The 11,300-nt window shown below is 38.5% G+C and overlaps 1 protein-coding gene across 1 annotated transcript; it reads right to left on the bottom strand.

Moving 5' to 3' along the window:
• Positions 1-3,583: 3,583 nt before the first annotated feature.
• ren (renin) lies at positions 3,584-10,611 on the bottom strand. The gene is made up of 9 exons (XM_085147131.1): positions 9,577-10,611; positions 9,021-9,168; positions 8,560-8,683; positions 8,242-8,360; positions 7,935-8,131; positions 5,501-5,623; positions 5,252-5,393; positions 5,057-5,155; positions 3,584-4,709 (listed from the first exon to the last, which is right to left on the bottom strand). Exons 1-9 carry the CDS (start codon positions 9,792-9,794, stop codon positions 4,548-4,550), a joined length of 1,332 nt encoding a protein of 443 aa, XP_085003257.1. The 5' UTR covers positions 9,795-10,611; the 3' UTR covers positions 3,584-4,547.
• Positions 10,612-11,300: the final 689 nt, after the last annotated feature.

Here is an 11,300-nt window from a genome sequence, read left to right as displayed (position 1 = left end):
ATTTAAAAAAAGAAAAAGAAAAAAAGAACAGAATAAGACTGCTATGTGCAAATGTATACCACTACAGCCCTATTTACTTTCTATGCTTCCAGCAAATTCGGACCATATTGCATTGCTTAGCAAATGGAGTTGAAAGGGTAGGTTTCTTTCTCAGATTCAGTCTGGGAGTTCAAGAGGAACATAACACCAGTGTTGGCACAGAGTATTTGAACTTGACAGGCAAACAACTTTGATGGGTTGGGCATTTGGGTCAAGTCACTTTACGATTCTGCAAAAAATAAAATAAAAAATACAAACAAAAATTTAAAAAAAAGAGTGCATCCATGCTGTCATCTGCAATTTTTAAGAAAGTCCATGCTTTAAAACTACACCATATGGATTAGAGTATCTTCACATTACACCTACTGGAGTGGCTTCACCATGAAGCTCCCAGCACACAGTTTTTGAGCTGATGTTAATGCCAGAGGACGTTTGAGCCTTAGAAATTACCGAGTTAGAAGAGGGCTGGCGACTTTTAATCAACGTGCACCTCAGCAGTCTCTGCTCCTCTGTCACTTTGCTTGATCAACCACTTCTTAGCTGAGTTGTTATTGTTCCTAAATGCTTCCTCTCTGCCACAAAGAATTGATTGTGGAATATCTCAATAATTATTTCTTGCTTGGGCTGCAGTAAAGAATTAGCATTGGGGTTTTTTAACCTTTTCTCCTAACTTAATGTAAAAAAAAAAAAAATTGTTATGTTTTTATAATGTGCCTGAACCCCCAAGACTTGTCCATAATGCTGGTGCTTAATAAAAATTTTTTAGACATAAATAATTATGTTATCCTGTTAAATTAACAGCTCCTACAGTTTTATTATTGTTATCTAGCTGCTTTGTTTATGATAGCTTAACAGACAGCTAATGTGGCCAAAACTGCCATAAGGTAATTGTTAAGAGTTTAATGGCTATTTTTAATGTGCACTGGCCAGGTTAATGTTTATGATAAATGCTTAATGCTTAGTGTTGAAAAAGAAGCCTTATTGGCCTCTTGAAATTCTTCATAAAACCCAGGGGTTCTTTAAGATTCTTGGCTAGTGTTGTTGCACTACTGTTCCTGTGTTTGGCTGCTAGTGGGGGGAGGGGCTTTGCACTCGCCTATCTGTAGTAGTACTGTGTGAAGAAGAGCTGTGCAATGCTGCAAACTGATACCAAATAAATACAGGAGCAGTATTGCTTATACCAGTAGTGATACTTTTAAAGTATAAAGGCAGTTTAAATATGAAATAGGAGTGTGTCATTATTTATGATGTAAATCATCATCAGTTTTAAGACCATTAAAGACCACTAAAAACATTTCACAATAATTTGATTTTCAACCAAAGGAGGTGAACACAGCACAACTGGTATTGATAGTGTTGCAAATGAGTGTCTAATCTGATGGTCTGTATGAGTATCTTTTCTTTTTCTGGCAACCCTACTGTCTAGAGAGCATTTCCAGAAGGTTGCCAGTTTTTGGTTGGCCTGTAGTTCTGACCAAAAATGGGGCTCAAGAACTTCAGTTAGTCCCATAGTCCATGGTTTAGATTTTTATGCAAGATTTTCCATTGGTTTTCTTTTTGGTTGGCTAGTGAGGCTTGTTTTAGAGAAACCTTTGGGTATGTTACTTCAGTTTAGTGCTCATGTATTAACTCCAGTTTGTTTTGGTTGCTGGAATTTTGGCAAAACAGACTGTGGTTTGTTTTCCAACTGCAGGCAGTGTGGTTTTTGAGTTGTAATGAAGAAACAACTTTTTGATTTGTTGTAGTGGTGGGCGGATGTCAGAGATTGAACTCCTTTCCAGCCTATAAAAGCTGTACCATGTGTTCACTTGGCCTCCCTCTTCCACCCACCAAATGTTTTTGTTAATTTATTTTCATAAAATTCTATTGAATCTATTTCAGGGACTTTCCTCTTGCGCTTATCTTGAATCACTTTGTGTTAAATGGTACATTGCTTTTTGCAGCACCCGGAAATTTTTGTTGCTAAGCAAACTGGGACTAACCATGTAAACACCAAGACTAAAGACAAGTCTCACCTGTTGGAACGTGGACACTGGTTCTCTATAGTGTTGTCCTGTGGATAGTAGTGTCCAGATACTGGGAGGTGATAGCAGATGCTTGCAGATATGAGCTTAGTGCATCTGGCTTGTTCTGGTGCACATAGCAGTAGCTCAGATCTGGGGAGCTTGGCCATAGCGTCTAACCTCTTTGCCCAGCTCGTGAGAAGCATCTTTTTTTCCAGTGTGGCTGCATTCTGCTAGGGAGGAGGCTGAAAAGGGCAGGTCTGGTCAGCAATAACATTTCATTAGCTGGGAAGGAGCAAGACATTGCACAACACTATCCATATTGTCAACATCAATAGTTTTTTTATGTTGGAGTTGTTTGGTGTATGGTAAATATAAAATATGGAGGATCCTGCATGAAAAAATACAACAGTAGAATTACGAAGGTTATACCATATGTAATTTATTTAATTTTGTTCTTTTCTTAAATGCACACCAGGATGAAACTTCAAGGGTGGGTTGGGTTATTGTCAATTCTAAAATTACATCAATAATTACTGCACCAGCTACAGGCATTTCTTAAATTTAAAAGGCTCACTTTGAACTGATATTCCCTTTTGGAACACAAACTCCCACTTCTGAAAAGAAAAGATGATATCTTAAACAAATTCCAGTGTGTAAGGGTAATCACCCATCACTTAATTTAAGCTATAACAGGATTCTCTGACCTTTTGAAAATGCTTATTGGTTAATTGTACACAACTAGATGTTTGTTACAAATTCTGCACATAACCACCAGAGTCTAACATTTCATGGTTTTGCTTTTCTGCAGATGATAAGATGGCACTAAATACTAATGTCCCAACTAATGTGCTTTAAACGTCGTGTGAGGGAGACTTGGTTAGTTCTTGAAAGAAAATGTGTCTTAAAAGATCTTGAATTAGCTTAAAAGTACAGATATATAAACTACTGTCTTTTAGTTTAATGTGTACATTTTAATTTGTGATAAACTGTTTTTCAAATGTTTATTGTATCACATTAGACAAAACTATTAATGTTACTAATAACAAAGACCTGTATTCATTTTGAAAGTTCAAAAAAACATTGTGTAACAGTAAATGGCCATAGCATGGGATCTCTTTGAGCAACATTGCTGCCTGCATGTTAATTTTAAGTTTTTAGTTTTATACAGTTTACGGTTAAAAAATATTTGGTAGGATTAACATAGATTGCATCTTACAAAACATTGGTTGTTTAAGTAGGTTTGCAGCTCAGATAGTTGTTGACTCACACTAAAAGATACATTTTTGCTGTTTTTTGACTCTTGATCGAGTGCCAGTATCAACCCTCGCCTCTCTGCACTCTATCAACAGATAAAATCCAAAGCAGACAATTCATGGATGTGAGGGGCGAGGAAGCATGACAACTCCACTGTCGCTCTGCTGTAGTATGAGAGGACTTCCTTAACCAGTTCAGAGAAAGTGGAACAAAAAGATCTGACCCGAGCACATGACAAATCTACATCTTTAGATTGTTATCTATGATTTTTTTTTAATCTGCGTGTCCTCTGTCTGCTAAGCAAGCAGAAATGCCTTCCTTTTTTATTCACTCGTTGAACGACCTTAAAGGTCGGCATTTTGTTTTGTTTTTTTCTCCAAAGGTTTTGTCATTCAGAGCGTTTTATAAATGAGATTTACTCTGGTAAAAACAGCTGAAGCAGAGTAACTTGTTTTGCTGCAGAAAAAGGCAACTCCCAAAGAGAGGGATCGTACACTGCTGAAAAACTTGAAAAAGCATGATTTGAGTTTGAAAACTAACTGACATGACGCCAGCCGGGTTTCACTCCTATTGTAACTTTTAGTTGCGTAAATAAAAGTCACAATGTGCCGACATAACTGGAATGAAACAGAGCAAGGTTTCACATTACACTTTCTAGCACATACTCTATGGCTGATGTTTACTTGTATACCCAATAGTCACCTAAAAATAGGTATCCTTATATTATTAAGCGACAATGACAAATATTTCTGTGAAGACTGCGGTGTGGTTGATTAAATCTGCTACAGCAATCTGTTTCCAAGTTCAGCCTTGACTTCCACATGGTCATATAATGCATTAGCCAGACCTAGAAGGAAAAAATGCAGCAAATTTAGACTCAACTTGAAACTTCAATTTTATTATTTCGTCAGAACAATATATATATAATTCGGTTGTGGCTGTATGACAAATACAATAAGCAAGTCACACAGAAAGAAACATTGTATTTGTTGGTGAATGCATATTCAGAAGGGGTTTAGTGCAACTGGTTCCCAAATATAGAATAGGAATGCATGCATGCATGCAAGAAATGTGAGGATGACATTCCTTAATATGCATCCCTTACAATTTCTTTAATACGACTTATTCAGGTCATGTGTTCACGTAAAAACCAAGCAAGGGAAGACCCGGACTAAAATTAAAAACATCAGGAGATAGCAACGAAAACAACAAGAAAACAGAAGAATGTGGTGAATATTTAAATTCCTGTCAGACTGCTGTGGCAAACCCTATCCGATTATTGCGGCGATCAAACTCTGTGTAGTAGCGTGCAATGAAGTTGGCTCCCAAAATCCATATGGGACCTGTAGGGGGCGGCACATCCAAGCCCCTGAAGGTAACGGTGCAGACTTCCCCTTCGATCTGTGATTGCTGGAGCCACAAAGAACAGATGTATTATAACACAATAACACACAAAACAAAGTGCTAGAAGTAAATGTCTACTATTAAAATTGTACTCAAAAGTATTATCTGTATAAAGGGATTACTGGTGTGGTCCCTAATTTTCATATTTTATAAGCTTAATATTACAATTCACAACAGCAGAATTAAAATACACGTAGTGCTGTAAAAATTTATTTAAAAAAATAGAAATACTTCACTAAAGTGCAAGTACCGCAACATTGTACTTGGCTGTAGTACTTGGGTAAATGAACTGATTTACGTTTGAACAATGCATGCCTATGTTAATATAGTTCAGCATCCATCAACACTCTCACCCATAATATATAATCCTCCTGTGTAAGCAAGTATTCCTGGCCACCGAGGTGGAACGTGACACTGGGTAGCGTCTTCACAGTATCACAGTTGACTTTGTACTGACGAACAACATAGAGTAATAGTTGGTGACAACTCATGAATTTCTGCAAACATGCTTTTTTGTGGGAAACTGTGTTGCGTGTGTAAAAGCTTACTCCACTTTCATCCAGCTGTGCTCCGATGGTTTTCATCAGCACGGACACAGAGGAGGCCGGGCCTGTGATGTAGGAGGAGCCCGTGTCGATCACAGCTGTGCAGCCCTCTGCGCAAAACATCATCTCCCTCCCCACAGAAACACTGAAAGAATGAAAGAGGAGGTAGAAATGAAAACACATGTACTTTCTGAATGGCTGCACCTTTTCACTTATGAAAACACATTACATGATAGCAAATAAAGATCATACCCTTTCATGGTAAGTTCCCATTTGCCTGTCTGTCTGGTGTTCACATAATTAAAACTTCCAGTGTAGTAGTTTGGATCTGTTCCACCGAGGACAAGCTCTCCGCCTGGGGAGCGTTTTGGGTCCCTGAAAATGATAAACCAAACACCTTTAAAGCTGTGCATTTTCTCTTTGACAGTAGAAATTGTAATTTTGCTGGTTCACACAGGTTGCTGAGCTTTATCACATATTAAAAGTACAGTACTGTGCAAAAGACTTGAGCCACCCCACATTTCTTTATATTTTGTTTCCAAGGAGTCAGACTTTCTTGTAGCTTTTAAAGGTGGTATTGAGCAATATTGTTCCAGGATTTCTGAAGATCTTTCAAAATTTTTCTTTGGACATGTGCTTCTTTCTCACTCACTTTCAGTCCAGTGCTTCAGTCCAGGTGAATGTTTTTTTGTGTTGCTTTTTTATTTGTTTGTTTTTAAAGCCATTTAACACTGACCTATAAATCATTCAAGCACACAAATGGCATCTAACTCAAGGGATGAACACACATAACCGACAACTCAGAACAAAGAACACACCCAAATCACAATCAAATCTTTGGGCATGTTATTAAGCGTCTTGCAAAAGCACAGTTTGTTCCCATTTCATTATCTGTGAAAAATGTCAGAGACAGAATGGTCTGACAGGCATAAAGAAGTTTTTTTTTTTTCAGCAACAAGGTGATTCTCAAAGAGCTAGTAGCCAAAAACCTGGAATATCTTAGCGTATTGTGTTGTGTGTCCATAAAAAATGTGAGAAAACTGAACAAGTAGAGGACAGAAGAAAAAGTGCCACACCTAAAAAACAAAACAAAACCATTAACAAAAACAAGCATAAAGAAGAAAACATCTATAGCAGATAAGCAGGATCTGAAAGTCATGTCGTTAAGAAAAAATACACCAAGGACCGGTCACAGGATCTGACAGATGGATCTGAACCTTCATCTGACCCATCTAACGTTCCCGGAAACCTTATCAGAAATTGTGTTATTGCACAGCTGTCAAGAAAGGGAACACAGAGAAAAGACTGAGGTATGCTATACTAACATCTGGAAATTAATTAGCAATGGCTTTATTTTTCAGCATCACGCTGATCCCAAGCACACCGCTATTGCAGAAAAATCACATTTTGACCAAAAATGGAGCCACGGTAGCCAACATCCAAAGAAGAGTGTAACAAACCATGGCAGACCTGATGACATTTCCATGCTTCTCAGCATACTTTACTTTATTACTTATCACACGGTTGCTGTTCTAACACTTCCCAGCTGCAGCTTCCCAGCTGCCAGCCACATGTACACAACAACAATAACTACCGACAACAAGCACCGCTTTTTATGCCGGCGAGGCGTGATTGTAGATGCTGTGCAGGTTAGTCCATCTCACCTGCACGACATCACAGGCCATGCCCCACCACAAAGAGCGCTAAATATCATTCAAGAAGCCGGAAGAACTATTTCTGAAGACTACTTAGAGAAATCCTGCCTAAGAGAGTTTAGGCTGTTTTAACGAAGACAGGTGATACCAGTATTAACTTTCAAACTCACTGGTTTTCACATGTCTTACATTACAATCAAACGCTGCAAATATTTACCACTTTCCTGGCAAAATGTAGAGTGATGAGGAGTGGCTCAAGATTTTTGCAAACTTCTGTAAGTAAAAACAAAAAATCCCATTCCCTCTGACAGTAAATAATGATCGGTTACAACTTAATCGTGAAGGCACCTCAATTTTTAATGTTTATTTGAGTTACACCTACTTCTTAAATCTTACATAAAAAATGCAAAAGAGGCAAATTTCATGAGTAAAACATGGGTTAATGCATGTTTCATGAGACATCCAACACATACAAAACACAAAACATTTATTATATCTTTTCACTATTTCATTTCATATGGGACGTTCTTTTAGCTTAAATTGATTCTTTCGTATGGCGCTTCCCACAGTAAAAGAAAACATCATGATATTTTTTCAACTGGTTTATTCTGGATATAACCAAGTATAATAAATGACAAAGAACTATGAGAAAATACACATAAATTTTTTTCTCTATTTTCTCACAACACCCTTGTGTCTCACCCAGATCCAAATCCATCTCGTATGATCTTCTTCAAGTTTGGGTTTTTCTTCTAATTCTAACTTTTTCAGCTCAACAAGCAGAAATTGAAAAAACGTGATCCTAAAATCTAACAGATGTTCTGACGAGACATTATTTATAGTTATAGTGTTTTTCTCTCTGATTGATCAATTCAACATTTGGCAGCAAGTTCATTTTTTCACTGCAGCATAAATATCATTGACAGCTTGATACATTTTCTTCAGCATCTAAATTATTGTCATTATTATTTTTTCCTCGTGCAAAAGCCTTTCATATAAAATGTCAGTTCAGTTGATTTACTTATACCCACCTGCTGTAGTAGATGGAGAAAACTTCTTCTTTGAGGACGTGTTGAGACATGATACGATCGAACACTGGGGTTATGCCATCAATGGCCGCGTTGGGGTATCCCATCCCCAGCACTCCATCAAACTTGGCAAAGATGAAGGGCATGGCAGACAGAGCCGTGGCTTCAGCAAACACTTGCACTACTGGGATGCCACCAACCTGCAGCAATAAAACACTGCTAATCAAAAGTTTAAAGGGTAGTGTGCAAGAGGAAGTTTAAAAAAGAAACAAAACCCATTTAATTTGTAGGTTTCAGACTTGAAACTCACCACAACCACATCCTCGCTCAGGAATCCCCTGACATTTCCAGAGGCATACTGGATGGAAAATCCTGTTCCATTCTCAATGTAAGTCCGGGATTTGGAAGCATCATACCTGTTGTGAGTAACTGAAAGTTGAAAAAGCTTTTAAGTCCAACAGCGAATGTTTACCTGGGAAGTTTTAATGAACAATGTTCCCTAAAATATTGCATCTATTTTTTTTTTTAATTTGGCCAGTGAGCATAAGCTAATGTTGGCATATTGTCATCTTCTAAGTTCATTAAGTTCACTAAGTTCAGAAAAAAATGTTTGAATATGTACACTTACAACAGGCAGTGGAGAATGGTGAGCAGCTTTGCGAGGGCACCCACAGGTTGGCTGAGCCTGTGTCAAACACCACATTGAACATCTGGGCTGGAGAGCCAATACTGATTTCTCCAAAGTACTGCGTCTATTGGAAGTGAAAAAATGTCCTACGTCATTGTTGTTTGAATAATTTTTCAAAAGTTTTCCCATATGTTAAATGTCACTTTTAAGGCCAATGACAGAGAAACGTGGAAAGTCTGACTCATAAAAAGAGGCTAATTCAAAGAGAAGTCCATCTTCTGTTGTCGTGAAGACATCTCAATGCTCATCCAAGAGCAGAGATGAAACCTTTAATCATAAAGGTTAAAGTCTGTTTCTATGTTCAGAACTGAAATAGCAAACACAGGTGGTTTCAGTGCTACATTTTCTATCACACGTATCATCTGTAGCTCTAATCAATGGATCACATTAAGATTTCTCACATCCAAATAGTTGGTTAGCGGCGTGGGAACAGTTCCGTTGTTGGTGTGAGCTATGCTCTTCTGGGCCAGGTCAGTCATCACCTGCTCTACAGAAACTCCCAGCTCCTGCAGAGTCTCTCTGATAGATGGCATCTTTTTCAGGGCAATTCTGAAACCAGAGCGGGAAAGAGGAAACATTCTGAATGAATGCAAAGAGGAAACTCGATAGCTAAGGTCATGTTAAAGAGGTACATGGAGTTTATTTTCTGTGCTATGTATCTATTACATATGTCTGGTGATAATCTCAGTATGAACCTTTAACAAAGTACAGACCACTTTGCTCTCAGCACCTAGCCAATCAGATGAACAAAAACACATGTGAACCCAAATGCTGAAATCATTAGCTTTTGTAACGAATCAATAAAACACATTTGTTTTCATGTCCTTATATAATTTATGGTTTACTGTCATTACGTTTCTCCAGAATGTTATCTATAATGCTAGTGCAGAAATCCAGCGAGTTACATCCTTTAAGCAAATCAGGTAGGCATGTAAATGATTCTTTTTTTTTTTTTACCTTCTCAAAGCATGGCTCGTGGTCACTGTCAGTGATAGAGCAACCAAATATATCCACTGATTTATCAGTAGTGCCATGGCGACTTCTCGGATGGCAGAAGGAAAATCCAGGCCACTGATGTTGGTTCTGTATATAAAAATTGGTTTTCCTGGTTTTGTGAAAGCTGGCTCTTCTTCTCTCTTACTCTCTCCGATGTCGTGCACCTCAACTCTTTTCATACCATGCCCTCTTTTAAGTGCTCTCACCCATGGGCCTGGCTCTGGTTGGGAGCTTTCCTGGAGGTGACCACTAGAAAACAAGCCCTTCTTCCCTCCCCCCACCTTGCACGCTACCCCTCTGCCTTGATCACACAACCTCTGTGATAAACAGGTCCCAGTGAAAGATGTGAACTCTGACCCCTTAAAAAAACACGACAGAAAGCAGGGGTGAAGAGGTCTGCAGATTGGTGACGTAGGTAACCTGGAGACCCTGTGTGAAGGGCTGTGAGAAAATTTGAAGCAACCAAATGATGCTTTGAGTTGTCAGGACAGATTAGCTTGTTTACTAAAGTCACATTAAATCCAGATCTCACTGTGCACTTTTACATTATTTCTCTAATCTGCTGATGATTTCATCGAATTAGATCATGGGTGTAAAATTAGTTTTAGATCATTTGTAGCCGGGCCAGTGTGATCTAAAGCAGGCCGGACCAGAAAATCTAATCTGTAATAACCCTCCTAAACACCTACAAATGGTTCCCTTTCGCTTTGGATTAAAGAAGTGCATTTTTGAAAAATGTTCACATTTATTGAACCAACCATTTACATAGGTCATAGGTGATGTCTTTGTCAAAACACATGACAGTCAAGACAAAATTGAGAAATTGAGCACCTGTGTAACTCAGTGAGTGAGCAGGTACTGATATGCCACGTGGCCCAAAAGTAGTGGCCTGTGTTCGAGTCTGACCCATGGCTTTTTGCTGCATGTCTTCCTCTCTCTCTCTGCTTTTCTGTTTGTCTCTACTGTCACTATCTAATAAAGGCAAATGCTAAAAAAAATTATATTAAAAAAAAAGTTCTCTGCAATTTTCTGGCTTGCCAAAGGGTCATACATCACGTATGACCCTTTGGCAAGCCAGCTGTGTCAACATTAGATGGGGTTTTGTTCTTGAAAATAAAAAAAAACAATGATAATAATAATGATAAAAAAAAAATAAGATTAATTTTTACTAACCAAATGTTCCGATTAAAATCCAGTACGACTTCAGTTTTTAATCAAAGGTCTTGTTGTAGTTTTTAATATGTCTGCATTTGACACACCTTTGAATTTCTCCTATGTGAAACAGTCAGGTTTTACACATCTGCGGTCTTCTTCTGACGTAAATTCAGAGAAGGGAAGGACAATGCATATCTGTAAGTTCAGTTCAAGGTCTTAGAGAGTGCTGGCAGGAGACAGAGCCCATGCTGAGTCCATTACACAATCCAAGCGATTGGCAGCGTACTGTGTTTTCTTATTGTACCCTTTGCTGCTCTGCTTAGACTCAACAAGACTAAACACCTAGTAATTTGTGGTAGTGCTTACTGGGTTTTACCACAGGGAGCATTCCCACGGTATCTTGCCTGTCACAGCTGTGTGGTGAGTTGGTACTGTACTGACCACCAAGTCAAGCCAGGAGATATGTGGAGGACCATGTCAAGCGCAAGCTCAGACAACCATAACAGAGGCCAGAGGTCAGCGGCTGAGAT

This window comes from Neolamprologus multifasciatus, chromosome 20 (assembly GCF_963576455.1).
Source record: "Neolamprologus multifasciatus chromosome 20, fNeoMul1.2, whole genome shotgun sequence".
Classification (NCBI taxonomy): domain Eukaryota; kingdom Metazoa; phylum Chordata; class Actinopteri; order Cichliformes; family Cichlidae; genus Neolamprologus; species Neolamprologus multifasciatus.
The sequence above is the reverse complement of the archived record's forward strand: the minus strand, read 5'-3'. Positions and strand labels throughout refer to the sequence as shown.